The sequence below is a fragment of the Haliaeetus leucocephalus genome, unplaced genomic scaffold (genome assembly GCF_000737465.1).
Source record: "Haliaeetus leucocephalus isolate CR32 unplaced genomic scaffold, Haliaeetus_leucocephalus-4.0 Scaffold178, whole genome shotgun sequence".
Lineage (NCBI taxonomy): Eukaryota > Metazoa > Chordata > Aves > Accipitriformes > Accipitridae > Haliaeetus > Haliaeetus leucocephalus.
In genome coordinates, this window is record NW_010972614.1 from 618,960 (window position 1) to 644,001 (window position 25,042).

The following is a 25,042-nucleotide window of genomic DNA, read 5'->3' on the forward strand; positions in this document are numbered from 1 at the left end:
GCCACTGCTTTGTTTCATTCATAGTTAATTATTACCATGCAAAGTGAATGAAAAATATTACAAGAGCCCAGACCACCTTGAAGTGTGGCAGACATTTATGAACAAGGCAATGAGAAAGCAAGCTATTGATTTTTCTAGTGGTAGTTGAATCTCCCTTTGTAGTTCCAGATTGGAAGGAGGCAAGGTTCCGTTCAGAAACTTACTGCAACATCTTGATATACTCTGCAGCCCTAGAGCTGCAGTTTTCAGAGTGTATACTCTGATGGTACATAACCCTCATGGAAGCCCTCTGTCAGTGTGGTCTGAGGGTTTATCAGCTGGCTCATTCTTTTTAGTAAGTGTAACCCCAGGCACAAAAAAAATATCTTTGTCTGCTCTGCTGAGAGCCGGACGTGTTTGTATGTTTTGCAGGGACAATTTGCTCAAGTAAATGTAACAATACAAGTGTTCTGGGTGACTCTAGGTGAACCCTAGAGAGGCAGGGGGAAGATTTTCTGAGAATACCAAGTGATTTAAGTTTTGATCCTGCAATTTGTACTTCGCAATGAAACCTCTGTGCTCATGTTGAGGCCCGTTAACCTCCGTGGCACAGGGCAGTTAAGAGTTTTAACCATGGAGATTGGATTCCAAGATCCAGCCTAAAGCAGGGATGTGACAACAGACTGTGTGTGGACATTAAAAGCAAAAGATGTAAATGCACAGCAGAGATGGCAGCTGGAGAAGTTGTTCCAAAGGAGGATAAGCGTGAATGGCAGGAAGAAAGGAGCCAAAGGAAAAATGGGCCGAAAACCACTCCTGACTGGAACCTATTTGATCTATTTATTTCTTCTTCCTTGATTATATTGCAGTTTATTTTACAATGATGTGACACTATCCAGATAAAGTACTTGTATTAATTGTCAGAGGGATGGTCTCATCTATCAAGTGAATGTGTATCTCTGTTTCTAATCTACCTTAGAAGCTGAGCACGTAACCTTTGCAATGCTGCTGTCTGTTACTATGTTCAGTAACAGTACTGTTGCTGTATAGGGGACCGGAGCAGGAGAGCCAGGCTTGGACTCACCAATCCACTTTGGCGAAGTCAGAACAGGAAGCTTTGGTCTAGATGTTCTTAGTCAGAGATGTCTCCTGCCTGCAATGTCTAGAATATTTTATTCTTTTCCCACCTTGATGTTTAGAAACAACAAATACCTTACCTACAAAGCCAGCTTTCACAGGCCCTGAGAGCTGTGCAAGTTCCTGACTAGGCAAGAAAGGCTGCCTGCCAGTGGTAGTCTAGAAAGAAGAGAAACATGTTGTTCTTCAAGCACTTACAGACAGTGAAATTTCACCATTAATTTTGCACACTGCTGTGTTTGTGGTTATAGTCACATTTTATTCTGTTTAGGTATACACTATTTGGCACATGTAGGTCTCGGTTTGATTTGTATTTCAACTGAAAATATCAGAACTTGCAACTCAAAATCCTGAGTTTGTTGAGCTCTAGACTTTGTAGGGGATCAGGAAGAACCTTTTGACCATGAAGGTTAAGCACATGACTGCGTGATTGTATGTACAAAATCCATCAGGAATATTCGTGACTGTCCAGAGATGGTTAAAAAGCATAGTTTTAACAAGGCTGAAAAGCCACATGGAAGTTTGTCAAGTTTAATTACACACTTCAGCTCTGGTTTTGACACACTTCTCGTGCCTTGAGTTGACATGCCAAAATTCTGCGTGCTTTGCAAAATGTCTGGAATAAGCATGGCTGGACACACACCCACTTCGGTCAGGGGATTGCTTATATGAGGGGATATGCAGCTATTCTTGTATTTACTGTCACCATTCCATTAAATGGACTTCAGTAAAACTAAACATACAAAAAAGCCTGCTTGTCTGGTGGGGTATATTAAGCTGGAGAAGCAGAGGCTTCTTTAATATTCCCTGAAAGCCTCAAGCCTGTCAGAGAGTATTAAATGAGGAGGTCTGGTAGTGAGAAGCATACTGCTTTCCTTAGTTTGAAGATGTAAGATTATTCCTTGTTACTGCCTGTAATCCAGCAGAACTCACCTCAAGAAACAGCTGAAGTCTTCCTCAGTGCCGGTTAAAATATCTTTCACTGTACTTGAACACATTTTTTTGCCTCTTGCCTGCTTTTTAGCATCTCAGTTCATTATTATTATTGTCTTTTATAGGCAAGTAGTATTCTTTCAGCTGATGGGGTGCCAGTATGAGAATAAGCAGGCAGATGGTAAATGCTTTTCTAGCATACCTTTGTAGTCGGGGGGATGTTTCTTTTCCAGCTGTGTTGAAAGGAGCGAGTTACTGCCTGGATAATAATCTAATTATTTTATCTTTCCCTCCTGTTTTCTCAACAGGAGATTTGCCCAGTCCCAGTATGGAAGAACACTATGGCTCTGCAGAGACTCCCCCACTGAGCCAAGGGCGGCACAGTGCCATTAAGCGTGGGTGGCTGCGGAAGCAAGGAGGCTTTGTCAAGACCTGGCACACACGCTGGTTTGTTCTCAAGGGTGACCAGCTTTATTATTTCAAAGATGAAGATGAAACCAAGCCCTTGGTAAGTGAAAGGAGGAGATAGGATGGGAGGTGCGGGAGGACAATAAGTTAATGCAAGCAGAATTGTCTGGTGTTTAAAGAACCAAACCTCTCCATCTCTGTCACTGACTCAGTACAACTTGGGATTTTGATTACAGTGAACACAAAACTGAGTCAGGCCTTGGCAGTTAGTGTGGTTTCCTCATCAGGCTTGTTTCTAAAACTTCCTCTTCCAGGTCAGGTTTTCTCATTGCAGCATTTTAAAGGGAGTGAAGTGTACATGAAGTTCAAGTAGCAAAAGTCAGTCAGATGGACTTGATTGAGACAGATAAATAAGCTGTACTTGAAAAGGTACTGCTTATTTTTCTGCTGTTTAAAATGTGGAATATCCCCGCTTTGTGTCTTCCCAAATGGGAAATCCCATAAGACTGTAGCCTGAATGCATTGCCATCTGTAATGTGAAACAGACTGCTGTCTGCTGCCTGGTTCTGTTGTTGTGATTTACTGCTCCTTCATGCTCATCTATTTTCCTATTTATTTAGCTTTTTCAGCAGCGTGCTTTAGGGCCGCCTATCTCTGGAGTGCCATAAGAGTAGAGTAAATAATGCTGCCTCTTAGATCAGGGCAGGCCTGAGGCTCTGTGATAATAAGTTAAGAGAGATCTTGTGCTAGCACCTACAGGAGTATGATAATCCAATGTATTAATCATTTTGTAGATGCTTGTGACTTCAGAAATAGCTCTGACATCTGTGAGTTACCTGTGTGCAGATACTAAAATACAACCGCACTCATTTTTTATGCCTACTAAATTTTTGATGTTATACCTTTATGTGGAGTTTCACAGGGAGTTCTCAGAGATGTAAAGCCCATCTAATCTAGCTTCATGTATGGAACAGGTCATGACACTTTGTCAAGCTTTACAGCTTGCATTATGGTGCACGTGTTAAGAAAACCATTCAGTCTTGTGGTAATTGTTCCTAAAGAAGGTTCTTGTACGAGTTAATTTCTAAGTACCAATTTGACAGCCTTAGTAGCTGTTTGCCCTTAAAATTATCCCAGATAGTATAGGTTAATTAAATAACACACTGCATATTTACAGATTATATGTTAGTATCTCTACTTTGAATATGAAATAGCTAATACTTTCTGGGAAATCAAATGTATCTTTCACTATATATATTTTGTTAATCAAGAGTGTAAAAAGTGGCCATCAAAATAAAAATGTTTATGGGTCAGAGCCTGGGTTTCTAGAATACAACTCTGCTTCCTAGCACTTGACATCTGGCAGTATGTTTGCATGCAAGTACTTCATTGCTTTTTGAGAGGTGACTCAATGCTGTATTGCATGGAGCTTTGTATAGCACTATCATCTTTGTCTGCCACTGACCTCTGAGATGACTTCAGAAGGTCCTATTGACTTTGCTCCTTCCCTTTTGTGAAATGGAGGTGGTGATTCTGATCTTTTGATACATTAGGTAGCAGTTGATTAAATAACTAAAAGTTTGTTTGAGTTTTCCACTTATGTCTCAAGTAAGTTCATAAAGACACATAGGTATACAAAGGGGTAGGGGGTGGGGAAAAGTGCTAAAAAAGTGTAACTAAAAATATGCCAATAGGTTTGGAAAATGAATGGGCCTGTCCACATTAGGATCAGTCAATATCTCACCTTGGTGTAGCTTTGGAATGTTTCTGAAGCAAGCTGCACAAGTGTAAGCTCCTGAAATATGTCCCAGGTTCAATGCCATGTACAAAAATGTTTTTTATCCCATTTAACTATGTTGAAGGGTTTGCTGCATTAACTTTGACAAGAAAATCACTATGACCTTCTGGGAACCCTGTTGCTCTTACTGTGGAGAGCTAAAGCAAAGAACTCCACTGATACCATGAATTTTCAGTGCATAGGGATATCATTAGGAAATGGTGAGCAGTATTTTGTTATATTATTATATTAGCCATTTAGTATTGGATTTGTATTTAGGATAAATACCTGTTTATTCACTACTGGATTGTACAGTCTGTACAATGTACAATTGTACAATAATTCTTTTAGACAATAATATAATGGAAGAAAGTTAATGAGGTTTTTTTCCAAATTGGATTGTAGTTTTTATTTTGCTTACTGGTTGGTTGCATTTGGAAGGAGGCAGAGAGTGGTGATTACTTGTCCTGAGGAATGTTCTAATTGCATACCTTCTGTATATATATTTATAGAATGTAGAAGAACTATAGCAGGAGAGGACAAGACAAGCCAGTGAGTTTATGTTCATACATTTAATGTGAATTAGAGAAAAGCAGAATCCAGTTTCTGGTGTGAATTCAGCAGGTGTCCTGAGCAGTCTGCTTAACATTTGAGCTTGGGTTCTGTCCAGTCTGTACCAGAAATTATGCCATGATGTTTGCATTTTTGTAAGTGATGGAGATGTGAGTGGAACTGAATTTCAGAAAAATATTATTATCTGTCAGACTTTATTCTGTAAGTGACTGTGTATAGTAGGAGTAAAGAAAAGAAATAGCATCTTGTGTCTAAACCATCAGTAAAGGCTTTGGAATTCTTGAAGCATGCTCATTTCCTGCTAGTAATATAGGTGGCTACCACATATGCTTTAGTCAATATGTGTACATTTCCTTGGTGTCAGACTACTAAATTTAAAAGTCATTAACTAGCAGTGTGAGTGTGGGGAAACGTCTCTGCCAACCTGTGTCAGATGCCTACAGGCACACAGAGCTAGTGAAGAACAACAGAAGAAAAAGCAGTACACAGCTGGTAGTCTTACAGTGAAGGTCAGTGAATTGTCATTGATTCTTTATCACCATCAAACACAAGAATCTTTCTCTTGTAATGTTTTATTAGTCAGAATAGCAGCTATCTTTTGCTCTGATATCCTTGAAATGTCTGTGGGGATCTGGCAAAGATGGCATTTCTGTTTACTGAAGATGTGGGTATGGATAGCAATAATCTAGTTAATTCCAGAAGACAAAAAAAAGGAACAAATAAGTAAGCGAGCCATGTGAAGAAATAAAATCTGATTTCTGATGATTCTGTGTAATTTTTACTTCTTGGAAGTGATACTGGATTTTGCCTTGTTAATTCTTTTTACTGTCTTGGTAAGTCACCTTACCCCTGACAGGCCATTGTGCTTTAGAAAGCTAGTATTATGTTACATCTGAAGGTCAGCTATCCAAGCTTGAAATGTGGGCAGCTGAAAGAAATCAGCATTTAGCATTCCCCATTTCACAGTACAGCTGTTGTTTAAATGCAGCCCATGAAAATATATTTCTTGCTTTCTTCTCTGCCTATAGTTAACTTTTCCAGCTATGTCTGGGTTGGCGTCTTAATTGAAGATGGGAGGAGGAAGTTGATGCCTTCTCAGTGAGACAGCATACTTTTTATGTGGTTTTGTGAGCAGCAGGAGGGAGCTTCCAAGCATCATCTCCTTGTTGCAGCTTTGCTGTTGCACTCTCCTGGTGTTACTGAGGAAGTGAGTTTATGGGAGCAAAGCTAGGTAACCTGTACCAGTGGAGCATCATTGGTATGAGGTTGTAAATGAAGAAGAAAGGGCAAGTTCATCCAGTCAAAACAGTGGTTTAGGCTTAGGCACCTATTTAATGTTGTTGCCACTCAGCTTGGTTTATGGACTTGAATTTGAGGTGTGTATAGTAGAGAGATCTTAAAGAACTATGAACTAGCCTTCAAGAAATACTTGTTGGTGTATGCCTGAAAGCAGATGATGATCTGCTATTTCAGTTTATATCCCATCCTGAAGATTTTGGCGTGCAGTTTTTATCCTCTAGATCTTGTTAAGCTCTTAACTGTTTTGCATAAGTAATGCTAAACTGTATTCAGTGGCTCACAGGATCTTAGACAAACCCTGGTAAAGGACAGCAGATTTGAATGCTAGTGTGTGAATCTTAAATGTGGAATTTGAATCGGTGCTTGATTGAAACTGAGTAAGTGGCAGCTGGAATCTTAAGTACAGGTCACCATTTGTAAGGGAAAGACTGTCTCTGATGTACAAACAGAATATATTTTGAAGTATTGCTTTCTGGCAAAATACGTGCTTCCCATTTAATTCAATTTGTGTAAAAACTTCATTGACAGAAAAATCCATTTAAAGGCATTAATAGGAAACATGACAACTTTCAGTTGCATTTTTTAAATTAAAATAAAGCTTCTAATGAATGTGTTAAATAGAAATTAATATAACTACATAATTTGAAACTTTGTCAGTAGGGGAAATCTTTCAGTATTAGTACTGAATATGATTAAAGATTGAGCATCATGCCTTTCTACATGCTAAAAGGGAATGGATAACATTTCTGGGTGGAGGGAGAAAACCTTAAGTGTACATGCACTTTAGAACTCTATCACAAGAAATGACCATCTCTTCTTGTTGCCTAGAGGATTTTCAGTAAGGGAGATCAGAGTATTATTCACTCTGGTCCTTGTCTTTGGAAAGCCACAAAAACCAGCTTTTGTGTAAATACTGAAGAGCAGTGTAGCAAGCGAAACATGTTCTCAGCAGATACTGCTTTGACTTTTAAGAGCAGCTCCCTTGGTCTTGCATAGGGGAGGATGTGAAGCACCAAGTATCTGCATGCTTGGCTTCATGGGCCTTGCTCAAAACTCCACCTTTCATGGGGCAAATTCAGGGACTTAATGTGAAAACAGCAAGGAGTGTCCAGACCACTGATGATTTTTTTTTTTTTTCCATTTCTAGGCAAAACACTTGCTATTAGTCTAGGAAACGAACAGTCTTGGGATGGATATGTGTTACTGGGTGAACCCTCACCTGTGTAGGAGCAGTACTTTGAAATACTGGGTTACCTATTGCAAACTGTAGGGGAGAAATTAATCAAATACAATTATGCAGGTGTCACAAGAAATGTGGGCGGATTGATAGAGAAAGCGTGTTTCTCAGGAATTTCACTGGTAACTCAATATGCTGGATGAAATTATATAGGATTTTCTTGAGATCAATAGTGATGTTTGCCAGTGATGAGAGGATTTACTAGAAAGGCTTTCTCTTATTGACTGTTGGATACATTTTTTTGAGGGTGGTGAATACGGAACTTAAAAACCAGACGAATAAAAAGCCTCCACAAAAAATCCATCAGAAAGCACTCCTTAAACAGTTCATGTGAATGCAGTGGAAAGGAAGGATGTCCAACACACCTTAGAATGAAGGTTTTAAAAAAGTCAAATGACGTGGTATTCTGCAAAGGCAGTCAGCTGCCAGTCACTTCCTGAGACAGTAGCATGCTCTGGAGCAGTCCTGATAAGAGGTTTCCAGCTAGTCTTGCTGAACTTCATCTGAAAAAAATATGAAGTAGACAAGAAATAGTGGCCCCATTTTTCAGATGTTGGAATGGACCCTCCTTGTGACTGACTGTACACCCATTCTAATATTTTCTGCTTGTGGAGTGCTGCCTGTTGGGTAAACTTGCACTGCAGGTTGCAGCAGAGCAGTTGGCTCACACGGTGCTCCGTGCAGCCATGGCCTTGTTGTTCTTGATATCCTGTTGTCATTTGGCAGTCTGGAGTGTGATCTCTGCTTTATTTTCTTTCCCTTCATGGCTTTTGACTTTGCATAAGGTCACTAAAGTAAGGTACTGCTTGCTGGAGTTTTGCATGTGTCGTACAAACTAGGAACAGATTTAGGGTTAGCCATGTGTTCCTGGCATAATGATATTTCCTGTTTCTTGAAACGCTTAGTTGAAGGAAAGAAGCCTCTGTGTAACATACCTTTCTGACAAGTGCATTTTTTTCCTTTCTGATAATTCTTGATCTCCATCCACTGAACATAAGGTTTGTCAAGTTTTAAACTGAAAATTAACTTCTTAGCTCTATCACTGATTGAGTTTCAGATGAGGCAAGAAGAATTGTATCCTGTCTGATATGAGTCGCAGAATCTCATGCTTTTTTTCTGTGAGACAGAAATAGATATGACCTGGTATGGCAACAGGCAAAGCAATCTAAAGCCTGGTCTTTCTAATGTAGTGAACTGCTACAGTGGTGGCTGTTCAGTGCAGAAAGTGAAGTGAAAGCCCCCAAACTGCTTTGGGCCTTTTTTAGTGGGTTTTCAGGGCTCCTCAAGTATATGAATATAAGCAGGCTTTTAGCTGTGAAATTTCTGGAACACAGGGATGGTTATTGAAGGATAGGTCTTAGCTTTTACACACAGTAGAAGGTTCTGCTGTTTCTAATACCTGTGTGCCTTTATAAGTTTTTAAGTCACTTATTGCTGCATGTTTCAGCAACTTATTCATAGAGACGCATTTTTTTACTGTAATGACTTATGTCAGTGCTATTAAAGGTGTAATACACTTTGGTCAGTAGATACCCATGGGGATTTTGTACAAAAGAGATTAGTATGATAAGGCTAAGTTTATTTGAAACCAAGGTGTTTCTAATGCCATTATTCTGTTGCTTGGGAAAAGTTTCTCAAATTTACAGGACTGAACTTCTGTTCCCAGCCTGAGACAGATAGCTCCGAGGTCAGTCACTGAGGTGCTCAACTTGGTGGTGATCAAATTCCAACTTTAATTCCCTTTTCTGCTTCTTTCAGACCAAAAACGTGAACTGGAATTTTCAGTAATTGTTCTTTGTTTTGTTCCTTCAAAAAACTTTGGAGGCCTTGGGCTTGGCCCAATAGGAGTCATAAAAATTTTCACAGGAAGAAAAAAGTTTCTCCTTTAGCATTAACTGTCATGTTAATTACAGGAGTGTCACTAAACACTGTGCAAGGTTATGGATTCTGTGCCAAAATCAGGCAATTCTTGCTCAGCATTTTGCCCCAGCTTATGCTGTTGGAAATTCAGTTCCCCCATGAAGATGGTTTTTAGGTTTCAGTGCAATGCAAGGAGTATTCAGTGTCTCTCCTAGTCAGTTTTGCATGTAGCAGTTGTGTCATTGTGACTGCACTGGTAACATCTACAAACTACTATCCTGCTGTTGTACCAATTCGTTTAAATCCGTGCATACTTTACTCCTGAGGGCTTATAGCTTTTCATTCTCCCTGAACTTGAGTGAATTTTCAAAACAGCTATCAGATGCAGTCTTTGTCCTTCTTACATTGCTGCTGTTACCTCTCTTCAGATTCAGCTCTCACCCCAACTTCCCCTGGGTTTTCCTTTGCCTCCGAATACGTTGGCTGGTGAAGTAACTGCCCCCATCCTCTCCCAGTATCTTTAGCATTCATAAAGGGCCAGCTGTACGGTTGCTGCTCTCTGACATGGTTCAGTGTCTCCATCCCATTTGATGACTTGGAAAATAACAGATTAAATGGTTAGCTTCCTACTCCCCATGCCACTAGCTGCCTGATTAGGTCTTCAGTTTAAACCAAACCTAAAAATTTCTAAGTGTTTTCCACAATCGGCCTTCTTGATATATTTTGACATCCATCTGCCCCTCCCCCCAAAAAAAGCAAACAGTGGGCCTAGATGCTGTGCAAATCTGAGAACGTGTCTATCTCCTTTTAGACTTCAGAAAACCAGTCCAGTGACTGAAGTTCAAAATTCCCCGAGTTGAGACAGTTTTGTAGGTGGGAAATGTGAACCTTTCATGGTGTTTGGACTTGTGTATTCCGCTGGAACTTTTTGTTGTTGTAGCCAAACTCAGAAGGTCAGGATGGTAAAGAAAAGATGCCCACCTGAGTCTGCCTGTTTATGGGGTAGGCAGTACAGCCCCAGGTCCTCTTCCAAAGCCAGTTGGGAACAACAAATACAGGTTTCCAGACTTCTGTATCTTTAATCAATCCGAACTGGGAAATTAGTTTTAGTAAATATTTTCATAATAGAACAAAGCAAAAATGCCTAGTGGCATTGATTGAAAATGCTAGCACTGTTGACCCATGTGTGCATTCAGAGCTAAAGCTCTCAAGTATGCTACCACGTGTTGCATAAACTGTGTGTATAATTAGACTCAGCCAACAGCTGCTGTTAGATTGGAAAAGATAGGCGCTCTAATAAGATGTAAGCTAGCCAACAGCTTGATTTCAGTTTGTGGTGTCCAATGCATCTGCTTAGTCCAAATGTTCAGAGAACTGCCCCCACCTTTCACTATGGGTGACTGGTGGGACTGGGGAACTAGCTTGTTTGTAATAGCTTGCTAACTCTGAACTAAAGTTAAACCTTAGTATGCCTCACTGCATTTCATGGATGAGTAATACCTCCAGATGTAAGAAGCTGCTAGATGATACAAAACTGCTTTTCCATGGTGGTAGGGCTGTAACTGTCCTGAGTCTTGCACTTCTTTTTATGCTTGCGCCATTTTTCCCCCGCTCCTTTCCTCTCCATTTCTGGCTCGTGCCAATTGACAGGGTTTGGGGCAGAGAGGAAAGGGGAGATAACTCTTTTTCTGCTTTTCTCTGTTGCCTGCCAGATGAAAAATGCGTTCCTGGTGGATGCTAATGAATGTATATTTAACAGGTTAATGAAGTTGTGTGGAGAGGTGCAAGGATGGTGTCAGGCTGCTGGTGGTTAAAAAATATACTTACTGTTATGCTGTGATGGTTGTCATTGATTGTTTTTTTACTACCACCTTCTTGTCTGAAAGACTGCTGATCTAAATTCCTAAACATGCCAGTGGTTTTGTATTATCAACTCCAATGCAGCGCAATGACTTTTGTCATATTCAGTTGGACAGCAATGCTCTGCTCTAGATGTTTTTCTCTGGCTTTCCTTGCTTAAGTGCTGTTGTACCAGCAGAGTAAAGCAACTACTGCTACACAGCACGTGTGAGGGTGTAAGGTGAAACTCTGTGGAAATCAATCTCCAAATTAATCTTTATGTAAATTCAGTGCTTTCTCTTTCAAGCATATGTGGAGCCTTAACCATTATAAAAGTAAATATTTTTTTGCACTCCATTAATTTGGACAACAGAGGCTGTGTGACAAGTTTGTCTTGTCTAAGGGCAAACACTTCAGATAATGAATAGATACGGATGTTGTGTTTTGGAGCCTGACTGATCAAATTCAGTGCAATTTGATCAACTCAACCTGGAGCTGCTGCAGGTAGCTTCTAGCTTAGCAGATGCTATTAAGATAATGTTTGAAATGCGGAAAAGTTCAATTGGTGCTCCATTATCTTGTGTAGGCCATAGTTAATGTCACTATTTAAAGAAATCCTAGGTATGCTTGTTTATTTCCTTGCACATTGCTAAGGGCCTTATTTAATGTTTTTGCTGTAGTAACTGAGGACTGATTCTAGCAATAATTTTTAGCAGCATTTGTACAAGTCCACTGATTTCAGCTTCATTCAGCTGTACTGCATAAATGCTCTTCTGTGTGAACTTAGACTCATCACATGAAAAATGACCTGAATCCTGTGCAAGTTCAAACACAGTGAAATTGTGAAGATGTGCTATGTAACATAGACACTGTGACAAAAAAAACCTTCCTCGGTGTCTTGGTTATTGGAGCCTTTAGATTGCCACGTGTTCCCTTACAAGCTGAGCCAGACATTTCAAATCCCTTCGTACAGAACAAGTTTATGAGAATGGCCATCACAGGTGGTATTTGTGTTGGCAGCCTCAGAACAGAGGCCAAGGGTTGAATGGTAACAGAAGCAGCTAAATTAACTTCTAATGCTGGAGGGACATCCTTTTCAGCAGACTTGCAACACAAAAGTTGAGCTAACAAAAGCTTTCTCTGTTACTGCTTGGGCTGCAGAATAAAACACATTGAAAGCCTATGCAGCTACCCACAAAGAGCTCCTGCTCTGAGTGAGTAATTGCAGTGTCTCCAAGAAAAAGCGAATGTTTTTAACTCTTGAATAATGACCACAAGTAATTGAAGAGTACTAAGGACTTTCATAGACATAGGCATGTGTTTTGGAAGCCTGTTGGCATGAACGGAGCATTAGTGTAATGATCTGGTCATGCAGGTGATAGGAAACAGACACGAGGCTGTGGTTTAAGTAATGAGCTGATGCTTTAGTAAGCCACTATATGTGCATTTGCCAGAATACAGTTGGTATCTCACAAGAATCTTCTTGTATGATGGCTCAGCGGCATAGACTTTCCTCACTTAATCCATAGGTTTCAGCTCTGGTTTAGGACTACTTTCTTGCCCCTTTTCCCTCCGTGTTTCCGTAATGTCTGTTGTTTCAAAGTTAAGTTTTCCTTTCTTCCCATAAGCAAAGGTAAAATGGCAGGTCTCCTTTATTTTGGAGGGATGACTGTTTCAGCCTTGAAATACTGCTAGACATGTGAAGAATGGGGAGCAGTGAAAAGCCTGCATGCCATGGTCCTTATCTATTACCGTAATTAGTGTGTTTCTGTCCTTATGCTGTGAGGAGCATAGAGGCCACGGCTCAGGCTGCCCACTTGGTCTTTGGTGAGGATGAACTCCTTTTTTTGCCTGTTTAATCAGAACTTTAGGATCCTAAAAATGCATTTTAAAAAGCACAAATACTCTAGCAGGATGAAAAAAAAAAAGTGAATAGCTTGAAAAAAAACATGGAAGTATTTACATGTTTTGGAGCCCAGTGAGAATGAGACACACTTGCAGGTTTTTTCCTCTTCCTTCGTTGCCTTTCCTCACTTGAAGAGCAATAAATAATGCTCCACATCTGAAGAAGAGGCTTAGTATTTGTGGAGAGAAAGGATATTATTAAAAACTTCTGTTTGTCATTCTTATTAAAGTTACTTTTTGCCACATATTGCCTAGTTGTTAAGGTTCCAGATTTCCTCCCTGGTCTTAAAAGTGATATCTGTCCCATTGTGTACCAGCAATTACTGAAATTCGGTTTAGCTTTTGCAAGCTGAAAGTATATTTAGCAAATTATTTATATGTTGTGTTTCTCCTGGTATCTTTTCTGCACATGAAGTTGTTGCTAAGTACACTTCATTATAAAACCTTTCATTTCTAATACAGAACCACTAACCATGGAGTATCTGGGAGTGAGCTTCACAGCTTTTCTTGAGATCTTTTGTTGAATGCCGTATTACCTCTTCATCTGCATACTCTTAATTCCAACGTAATGATCTAGTTTTCCTGTAAGAGACAGATGATGTGCTATATAAACCAACTTTTATGTGCTACAGAAATAATCCCTTTCAACAGGCAAAAGATTGCCTAAAGGAACTTTTTGAGAAAACACCTCATGAGAAATGCTAGTGTGATTGGTATTAGTTACAAGTCCTGTTAGCACTTCTCTGAAAAGGATAAAGAAAAAAGACAGACTGAGATCAATCTGTTTTCACAATTCCTTACATAAATGTTTAAGAGCAGAGAGATTGGCCATGGGTAGAGCTTGGATGAGACATACAGTGGTGTCGGGAAAGAAAAGGAGATGTAGCAACATACTGTGTTTGTAACTTTCTTTGTGCCTCTCAAGAATGCCAGATCAGTCTCATGAGCATCAAACTTGCTTCATTTCCTTTAAATGAAGGTGTGTTAAATTCCATACAGTATCAAAACTCTTCTGTCCCCGAGTATCTTGCCAGGAGTGAAAACCTGCATGGGGGTGAGGCTTAGCAAGATATGTGTAATAGTGGACTCCTGAAGGTATGTTGTTTGGTATGAGAATTCACAGATTAGTCTGGAAGAAGTCCAGTGTTAGATTTCATTCACAGTCTAGGCTGTAAAACATGTATGTTGCATTTAACTAACCTCAGATCAACAGATCTCTTTCCTTTTGCTTCCTGGGTTTGATTGTTATTCCAGGTGTGTTTTCTTCATTTTCTTTCTGTATTTATATAATGTCATTTATATAACCAACACTATATGGGAAAAAGAAGTACAAGTCACAGCTGAAAAATAAAACATACAGAGCCTCTGTGTCAGACTTTTTGATGTATAGAAGTTTTTGGCTTTCAATTTTCTGGCCAATTGCCTCATTTTTGAATAGGTTAACCTGAGCTGAGGTGGAGGGTACAGAGAAAAATAAATCTTCAGTATTTTATAATGTGACAATAAGAAGAAATGCATAAAATAAGTTTCTACCCTCTGGCTCATACCAAGGTGAAGGTAAAATCTAGTGGTTTATAAGTAATCAAGCTGTTCTCAGCCAGTTGCAGGCAATGATTCACATATCTTATGTTGAGGAGATGCTAGAGAGGAAATAGTTTTTTTCCTTAAAATAGTCTCTCAGTTCTGATAAAGCACTCGTTCCAATAAAAAGGCTGAGTCTAACAAACATCAGTGCTATCACTGGCTCTTGTCGGCTGTGGAGCAGTCTTCACGGGAAAGAGAAGGCCCAGTCCTTCTCCATCCTCCTCTGCAAGCAGGAGGTATACATTTTCGAAGGCACTTGTGACTTTGGAGCATGAAAATACAGCCTTTAGTCAAGTGTGAAATCAGGATTTTAGGACCAATGCATTAAGACCCTTGGTTTCACGTGATGTTTCTCACAAGGCCTGTGGATGTGTTTGTGATTGCAAGAAACAGATTACATGCAATTTTAAAAACAAGTGTGCATGATGGCATTTGTTTTAACCTCTTTAGTGTAATAGCTAGTCTCGTGAACGCAGGGATTGTTTTGGTGTCCCTTTGCTACACTGGAAAGAAGTATCCAATTAACTGAATGAAGAAAACACATCTACTGCTCTGAATGCACAAAAGGCTGATTTAATGTCTAAATCTGAGAGTATTTACCATTATGAGTAAAGCTAATTAAGCTATTAAGCTGACATGAAGAAAACACAAAGTAAAACCAAGATACCCATTCTTGGCTTGCATTCATGAAACAGCTGTATTCTTGCACTTTCTTTATATGATGACTCATATATAAGTACAGTAGTATTTCTAATGAAATGTTTAATTAAACAGAAGGAAGGTCTGCTTGGTTAAATTGTTGCTGCTTTTCTTGGTATCCCAGATGACAGCACTGGGACTTCTAATGGTTATTTGTGTCCTGCTGAAAATACTGACGTAATGTTCAGAATAGCTGTATATGTCAGCTGTTGTTCTTTGAATCGTTAGAGCAATGTTGTCCTAATTAAAGCAGTGTTGCATATGGAGTCTGTACTACAGATGTGTCTCAATGTCTTTTCCATTGCCGGGGGTCCTGCTCAATTTGCTGCCTCTGCATATTTCTGGGTGACATGGGGTCTCTGTTACAGAACCAGCAGTACCAGTTAAAAGACACCAGGTTTCAGAAGTTAAAGGAGTTCCATTAGTCAAATGATGCATATTCACTGTATTTACAAAAAAAAAAAAGAAATTCCCCAAATATTCCAATATTTCTCAAATACTTTCCTTCCTGAATATGTTGAAGTATCAGACCTTTTGTACAGCTCTCAAAAGCAGTGCATGGTAGTTCAGTTGTGTGATGTTCTGTGTAATGGCAGCCATATGAATTGCATCCATTGTGGTGATCAACAGTTGTATGTCTCCAGTATGCTACAGGACCCTAGAAATGCAGGGTGTTTTCCAGTCCCTCTTCTCTTTCTTTGAAAGGCTTGAATTCACCTGTTTACCTCAGCAGGTATTCCTTCATAAGCTTTGATGTTACCCTATTATCCAAAAGAAAGTGTTACCATTGAAGAGAAGAGCAAGCTTTTGTACTTGACTGGGATGGAGTCTGCCAGAAAGTGTCCATTCTTTAGTTTGGTTTTAATTTATATTGTTTTCTCCACTGTAAATGTCCACAGTGTGCTCCTGCTCTTCTCCCTCCCTGTCCCATTGTGCTGGGCTTTGGGAGAGGAGCAGAGCTGGGGAAGCAGGAGAGGACAGGCAAGGGTGAAAGGCTTAAGCACTGTTCACACTTGGCTTCCTCTAGCATCATCCATGTGTCAGGACTGAGGCCATCTGCAGGGCATGGATGATGGATTTTCATCACCCCCGTCCTGCCATCTCTTTGCTCCTGGAATGGGAGTTCTGGTAGAGAGACAAGAGGAGATGGATGCTGCCCAATACTGGGATCCCAATGAGAAAGTGCTTTGTGGATCTAGTATCTCAAATGTGAAATAGTCCAGTTGACATCTGTAGCTTGAGGAGTGTAATTTGAGCTGGCAGCATTGAGACGGTGCAAGGAGGGGGAATTTTGGAGAGACGTTAAATATATGCATGCAGAGCTGTGCAGTCTTTTTCAGATAATGGGCTTGAATGTGGTGCTGTGGGAGTTTGGACATGAATGTAAGCATTTGACTTGGGAGGGAGGGTGGAGTGGTCAGAAGGGTCTGTATGAGAAAATTTAGTTGTGTTGTGTAGGTTCAAAGAATGTAACCTAAGATTGAGGGAAGAGCATGTTAAATGAGCGGTTAGAGAACAGGACCAAGGTTTTACAGCAGGTGTGGGGAGGAAGAACTGGACTGCCAGACCTAAAGAGCTGGTAAGACTTTAATTAATCTATTAACCACCATTCTTCACATTCTCTCAGTTTTCTTCAGAGGATAATTATTTGCTCTATTATTCTGCTTGGCTCAGCTTGTGAGACACAGTGTGCATCTGCAAATGGCATTAGCTTCAGTGTTTGGCTTGTAGTGCTTTCTCATAAAAGAGTTCAGCCACTATTGTTTTTAAAACCTTAGGCAGCTTCCAGCAGAGCTCATGAAGGTATGCTCTGTGGATGATACAGGGATAAAAGGGCTTTTTTACAGAATGCTGTCTAAGTCTCAGTGTGTAGGCACTTTTAAATTAATGTTTGACAATAGAGTAATAATGTTAAACCAGACAGTAAAATGCCAAGGCATTTCTGAGATGTTACAACAATACATAGGCTTCTCTCACATTGGTGGTAATGCCAGCAATGGGACAAATGGCTGCTGAAGAATGCATCCAGCTAAAAGCAACCCCACCCCCCGTTATCCTGTGAACTGTGTCCTGCAGGTCCCCAGTGTGCTGCAAACATTCAGGAAGAGCATAAAGGCTTTTTATGTAGGGTGGCTGTGAATAATAGATACTGTCCAGAAAAGAATTGCTGCACTTTGTGGAGTTCATTAATGCATGTGTAGTCAGCGACAAGGTTGAATGACAGATTTCTCTATTAACTGCTTACACAGACAGCTGACAATTCAGCCACTCTGTGCCCAGCAGGAGTGAGGTGGTAGAGTCCCTCTGGAGAGGAAACTATTATCATCTGCTTTGAGAGATGCAATGGCCAGGGGACAGAAAGAGATGTCTGCAAGAATAAGTACTGGGAGAAGGCCTTCTCACTTCACCCAGAAGGTGATGTTGCAGTAAGGTAGGGTTTGCTCTACCTAAATCATTTCAGGAAGAGATTTACTAAGGGATACAATTATCTGTGTGAAATTTTGGAAAGCCCACATACATTTTTCTTATGGGCACCGCTGGTGCGTATCTCTCAAATAGTAGCAGTGTCACCAGGAGCAGGGAATGCCATTATCGCCTGCCCTCTTCAGGGCAATATGTGGAGGAGAGGGGGAAGGAGGGTTTTGGGAAGGGTTGCTGAGCTCAGACTGGCTGTGGGTCTGGATAGATTTTGGGCAGTGGTGGAGTTGAGCTGGGGAGGAGGCAAGAAGCTGTGCTTCTCTAAGGGAAGATCACATGTTAAGGACTGAAAAGAAAATGCTGAAGATAGTATTTTAATGGAAGAGTGTTGGAGATGAGTCTTTTGTCTTCCTATCTGAAGTGTAAGCGATCCTGCATGATGCTTTGAAGCTCCTACTTCACGTTACTTTCCAAATTAACCCTATTTTTTCAATGAGGTTTTTCTAAGAAAACCAAAATTTCTGGGACAAGCCATTTTATGTCTAGAGCCTGGTAAAAAGATTAGAAATAGTTTTAGACTAGAGGCTCTGGGAACCAGACAGATAAGAGGGAAGCTTTGGGCTTTGGCCTTGCTGGTTTGCCTAAAAGCAAACGGAAAGACTAAGCAGTGAGAGTTTTGGGTGGGTACACACATGCAGACCATGTATATGTGCCTCACACTTGTTCTTGTTGGGGGTGAAAATGTGCACAATCTAGCATCCCTTAATGACTGTTGTAGCATTGGGTATCAGTGCACCTAGTTCTTTCACAGCACTGAGGGGGAAAAAAAAGAAGTAGGACTGGTGTAATGGGTGGTAACATCACCATTATCTTAACAAGCAGAGGCTACATTCCATCTGATAAGTGCCTTACTAGATCAGAAGTGTCTCAGTGTTTTCAGGTAGAAGAAGAAAATACTTTAGGTTTTGTATCCAGCTTGACTGGCATAGCACTTGTTAAGTACTGTGAAAAGCATTGTCTGCACACAATAGAAAGAAGCAGGTGCTGACAGGGGTATGAACCTGAAGTCAAACATGTAAAAGCAACCTGTACCTTTGCTATTGCAATGACCGGGTAGCTGTATGTTTCTGAGTAGAGGTGTCAGTTGGGGGCTTATGAATATTGTAGCAGTTTGGGAGTTAAACTTACTTTTTTTTCTGAAACACAACAGATGTTCTATCAGTTTAATGACTCTAGGTACAGTTTCATTTACTTAAACTTTATTACACAAATTTTCCAAACCTATATAAATACCTTACTCCATATCTGCTAAAACAGCTAATTATTTTTTTTATTTGTGGTGGTCATGGTGACTTTTTTCTTTTTGTTGTCTTCTTGGTTTAAGGCTATTTAGGTTGTAACATTGAAAGTAGCGTTATTGAGAAATGCCTTAAATCCTGTTATAAAAGCAGATCCTGTCTTTCTACTTTATTTAAAACAAAACAAAAAACCCATAAAACAAAACAACAACCAAAAAAACCCAAAACCCCAAACCAATAAAACCCACTAAGGTTGGTAATAGACTGATACACAATAATGATTACTCTAGACTCCTGACTGGCATAAATGGTTCGGAATAGACCTTGTTGTTACCTGCCAAGAAAGGGCACTTGCAGCATTTCCTGGGACTCCTAAATTTAGAAGGTGGCACTGAAATGGGTGCCTGTACAAGTTTTCATTGGCATGAAAATGGAGTAAGATCTGAAAAGACTTTTTTTTTTAATTATTATGCTGGGCAATAATAGTTACAGCTGGAGGGATGAAAAAACAGATTCTGTAATGGTTGAGATGAGATCCTGAGCAGCAGTATGTGCCAGGCAGTGTGTCAATTATGGCTCTTTTAGTCTGGATTTCTGCAAGTGCTTTTCTGAAAAACACAGTCATAGGAAGGGTATCAGTTTGGTTTAAGTGGTGTGGAAACACAAGTAAGAATGGGGGGAATGTCAAAATAGATCACTACAGCTTTTTCTGCGTACCAGCAAAGGTGCAGGGAGACAGTTTGGTGACACCTAGGAGAAGCAGCTTTGGGTGCAGGAGACAACAATTAGTTGTGAATCAGGAAGTCAGGTGTAAGTTACTTGCCTTGCTGGGGATAATTATTTAGACAGCTAACTTTCTTCAGCTGTGTCCTGGCAATCTCCTTGCCCTGAGTTGGGTGAGTAGTGCAATGCAGCTGTTGCACAGTTTCTTTTAATGATTGGATTCTTGGACAGCATCTGCGTCCCCTAGGACAGTTTAAAAGCATACTGTGGGCTACACTTCATCTAACTGCTGGTGGTACAGGTATTGTACTGATCTTGGTGTGTTCAAGAAGTCTGTAGTGACCAGTGTTCAGGCCTGGGCATTTCTCCTTTCTCTCTTCAAAGCAATTAGTTGTTACTCAAGTGTGCATACCTCCTTCGGAACTGGCTTGGTAATGAATGAGGAATAACCACTGGAAGAATGCTGCTTCAGGTGAGTATGAGGAGAGTTGTGCTCTGTGTATGCCTGTGTTTGTCCTGAGTGGCAGAAACTTGAATGCCGTTGTCACTTAGCTCTGGTGACAAGTCCCATTTTGCATCTTGCACTCTGATACAAAGCATGCTCAGGGTGCAGTTGTGTTCTGACATAGTGTTACTCCAGGTAACACTGTCCTTTCACGTTCTCCCCACCCTTGTGTTGGTTAAGTGGAGTGGAAGGATAAAGTGCTAAAAAAAGCTTGGGGGTGGGAGGGTATTGGGAATGTTTGGAAAGAACAAAGGCTGAGGCTGGTGTCTTGGGGGAGAGAAGGGCAGGAAGCCTAAGGGTGTAGATCTGGGCAAATGTTCATCCTTAAATGATCATCCGCTCTACCTTGCGTGACAGGTATCCAAATGAACAGAGAGAGTTTCTGAGCTGTAATTTCAGAAAGTGTTACCTATTATGTGGCTTGCAAAGTGAAGCCTTGTGCAGTCTTCTGTGGGGAGAAATTTAGTATCCAAAAAGGAAAAGCCTAGGTTTGTGGTTTTCAGATATTTTCAATTATCCACAGTTAGTTTTAGTGTATGGATAATTTAATAAACACTTTTTAACTTAGAAGTGTTGCAAAATGTGAGTGAAAGTGTGTAGAGATAATACTTTTAATAGGATTTGAAAAGAAGATTCAATTGTGGTTAATATTATGAAAATATACAGACCTCATTTTGTGAGGGGCTTGTAGCATATTGAAAAGGAATCAAATGGTATTGATGATCATTAATTTAGTTTCATCTGTGGATTAAGTCCACAATAGGATGCACATTTTGTGCACTGAGTGTGACACAGATTTTTGTCTAAGACAACGCCACAGACTCTGTCAGGGACCTGAAGTGGCATGCTAGGAGTATCTTAATTAAGGTAAGACCTTTTCAAAACTGTCAGGTGCATACATAGAAAAAAATTAGGTAAATTAAGTCACTAGTGTTATAATAGGTGAGACACTGATTTTTAACTTAGGTTGAGTTTGTCATTGCAGGAGCAATTGCAAATGCTAGGCTCTGTCATCACCAAGATAGACAAATAAATATCCCATTTATTTTTTTTCTGCAGCATTTTATAGTGAGTTCCAGGAATTACATTTTTTGTTGTTGTCTGCCCAAGGCCTGCCTTTTAGAAGAAGGAATGAAAAGTTTCATGCATTCAGCACTTGCATGCACAAGCAACCCAACCAATCCTGTAAAAATGAGCAGAGGAATGAGATTTTCTGTTCACCTGAAAGAACTTAGTGAAACTACAGAGTTAGGTTCCTAAAAGAAAAGTGTTCTTTTAAACCCGTGGAGTATATTTTGTAAGGGACAAAGAGGGTTGGGCTCCCTGTGGCTGCAGAGAATGGGGGCAGTGTGTCATATAAAGGCTCCATGAAAACGGCAACTGTTGCAGCCTGGCTCTTATTATCCAGGATCGCCATGGTGGAAACAGACTGTTTAAACTTGCTTAAGAACACACAGATCTGAATGAGTTCAGAGCTTGGATGTGCTTGGTTGAATTGCATAGATGTCTTGATGTTGCCTTCAGTGTGTTCATAATGGGTTGGTGAAAGCGTGCCAGAGCTAGGGAATTACAAGTGGGGTGAGCTAGTGCTTTGGGATAATACCCTCTTCCACAGTGTGGCATCTGAAGGCTGTGGTATGGCTGCTGGTAGTGACAGTTCTGTGCCAGTCACCTATGAGAAGAGTTGTAACCATTTTAAGGATGAGTAAAATGGCTTTTGTTTTATCTCTCAATTAACAGTAAATTGAATGTAAGCACAGCTGGCAGAAATCTGCATTTGAAATTTCATAGCTCTACACTAGAAAATTTTTCTGTATGATGATAGTTTCTTTGATCTGCATTGTTTATTTCACTTACCTGCAGGAGGGAACCACAAGTTTTGTGGGGGGTAAACTGAAAAGAAAACTTACTGTAATGTTGTAATTTCTAGTCTCTTACAAGAGACAGTAACTGCCCTGTCTTGAAATAATGAGTAAGGGCCCTCTACCTTCAGCTGTGGGGAAGTAAGAAACAAAGGACTTTTTATAACTTCCCATGAGACTGGATGCGTATTATTACTACGGAGTGTAATGGTAAAATAGATTGGACCTTGCATCACTGTCCATGACTTGTACAGAGTTGGTGGTACAGTATGTGTTATCAAGTGTTTGCATATGGGCAATTATGTTAAGTGTTTTCCTAAGAGATGACATCTGTAGGAATTGCATAATAATACTGGGATTAATGCTGTCACCTAGCATCAGGTGGGGCCCAGACAGCTTCTCTCCATCTGCTCTGGTTTTGCGTGCTAAGTTTATTGGTGGGTGAGTGACTCTTCCAGTGTCACATAAAATGAATGGGCAGGGAAGAATTGCATGTATGTGATGGAGTAGTGCCAAATCTCTTTCTTTGCCAAATGTATCCAATCATCTCTGGAAATATGCATTTTTCTAGTCCTACCTTAGGTCGTAAATGAAAGTGAGCCTCTTCTCATGTTTGTGCTTTTATAGTTAGTAGCGTTGTGATATTAGAGGCTGGTGGGTGTTTACTTCCTGTAGATAGTCCCAGCTAGGCAAGTACAGAGAATAATTAGCATTGTGCAAAGACGTCTTTCATGTGGCCCTAAAGTAAAAGGGACATGGCTTTGGGATGTTAAGATGTTTGGTGCAGGAACCCACCCACTTCTTGTTTTTCTTGTGTCTTGCATTAAAATATAAATCTTTTAAAGATACTTCATATCTTAACCGAGTCATTTTGCTGTTTGCTGTATGAGTACTTCCTGCCGATGAGTCTTATTACTTGTTAATTTAATGAAAATACCAGATATAAAGAAGGACCTCCATGCTTTCTTGCTCTATTGCTCCATTGTAAAATAGACCACAAGGATATGTTTGTTTATACACTCTTGCAGGATGCTAATGTCTTTCAAGGAGCAAGTTTACAGTCAGGCACTGTTAAGAGGTTAATGTATTGGGGCTTTTCCTCACTATTGGATTTTTTTTGTAGGTTTTTAAGATAACTACAAGGGATTTTTAAACAATACTGTGTTGCACTTAGCACTTCTAATCACAGGTTTGTTCACTCTTTTTCTGTAGGCAGATACTGCTACTGCTCTATTTTATCAGATTGTGAAACTGAGGGCCAGTTTGTACTTAAAGAGAGGAACAAATGAGATTAACATTCAAATGTATTAACTGTTTATTCCAACCTTCAAATTCTTCATAATCTTTATGGAAATGCGTATCACTTAAAATGAAAAGGGCTGAACAGAAATTTCACTGTTGTTTTATACTGGAGGTTTCTCTGAAATACTAAAATGTTTAATGACCTCCAAACATTTCTGCAAGGAGTGTATCATCCCCTATTGAATTCTACAGAATCATTTAATCAAACCATAAACCACAGGGTTTTTTTACTAACTCTTGCATGAGTTCTTCAGAAGTGTCTCCACTGTCCCATATCATTAAAACACAGAAGGCGAGTGAGCAGGGGTGACAGCTCCCAACAGTTTTGGATCAAGAGAATAACAGTCCCAATAAATTAGAGATGACTGTCACCATCATCTGCAGTATAAAGTAGAGCTTGCTGGAGTAGAAGGGATGTCCTTGATTGTGGTGATAAGGCTCATGGTGGGATGCCTAAGATAACGTAGCGGTGATGGGAAGAAAGTCTTAAAAGCAAGGGGACCATTCTTCTGCACGACTGGCTGCCCTGTGTGGAGGCAGTGTGGGCAGTTGTCCAGGAGGTCAGATAACTTTTGGTGAGGTAGTCTGAGATAAGACTAGTTTTCAGCCATTACTCACAGTCTGCAGACTGAGGGGTGACTGCTGGTGTTGCCAGAGAAATTTCAGCAGGTAACTTCTGTGTTTTATAACACAATTTTGATTTTGCTTCCATTTCTACTGCACACCTGAAGCTGATGTTTTCTCACCAGCCGTTACTCATTTCTTACTATGTTTACACTGAGTTGTGAAAGACTTTGACTCAGTAGCCTATGCATTTAGATTGGGAGTCAGGTTGCCTTTTGCTTACTTAAAATTACTTACCTGAATGTGCAAATAAAACTTGAGAGAAACTTGTGGAGGCATGATTGATGAGTTTTCAGTGCTCAGTTTGATGCACTGACTACATGAAAAATGAGGCTCCTTTTGGGGACGAGTTGAATGCTTAAAGCTACAGTTTGCTGCTTTATCATCTCAGCCCTGACACTGCAGTGGGTAATTAAAATATATCAATAAGGCATTAATGATGAAAAAATTTCTTCGTTTGAAGGAAGCACATGACCATATGGAAATTTCTGTATTTTAGCAAGGTTCTGTGAAACTGAAGTAGAAAATATTCAGTGTCTGCTGAGCTGCCTGCCATGTTGGCTAGCAGACAGAAAAACTTGGGTTTCAGCAACGGCTTGCCTTTGGTGGAGAGTCTTTCAGACACTTGAATTTGCTTTTTACTGTTTTCTTAATAAAATGCAAATTTCTGAAAATGGTGAAAGTGTAGGCCTTGGACTCTAAAGTTATTATTAAGGACAGGCAGTGGGTAGAAATTGGTCTCTTTTATATTCTTCCATTCCTCTATGGGTAACAAGCTTGGCCTCATGCAGTGTTTCCTAGAGAATTCACTTGTCTGCTTCTGGTTATCAACTCCTTCAGCTGGTCATTAATCTCCATGAAATGTTATGGAGCTTGAGCCTTATTACTTGGATAGTTCATCTTGTGGTTCGCTTTTTGTGCTTAAGGTGTTGCTCTTGAATGCTGTGTTTCTTAGTAAAGAAAAGTTTCTTTGGGGGTGGTTATTGTGAGTTACTCTCCAATCATAAGGAGTTCACATCTTCCGTTGGATACGTAGCTAAAATACTGTAATAGAGTCTTTTATTTTGAATACATGTTGCC

At 40.1% G+C, this 25,042-nt stretch overlaps 1 protein-coding gene across 2 annotated transcripts in view; it reads left to right on the top strand.

Annotated features, from left to right (window-relative positions):
- Positions 1-2,377: 2,377 nt before the first annotated feature.
- Positions 2,378-25,042, top strand: part of ARHGAP24 (Rho GTPase activating protein 24) — a 189,184-nt gene continuing 166,519 nt past the window's right edge. The window contains exon 1 of one of the 2 annotated variants that reach the window (XM_010564422.1): positions 2,378-2,557. In XM_010564422.1, the coding sequence (XP_010562724.1) occupies positions 2,378-2,557 (180 nt within the window). The remainder of the gene's footprint in view (positions 2,558-25,042) is intronic. The other variant, XM_010564424.1, reaches the window with a different exon arrangement.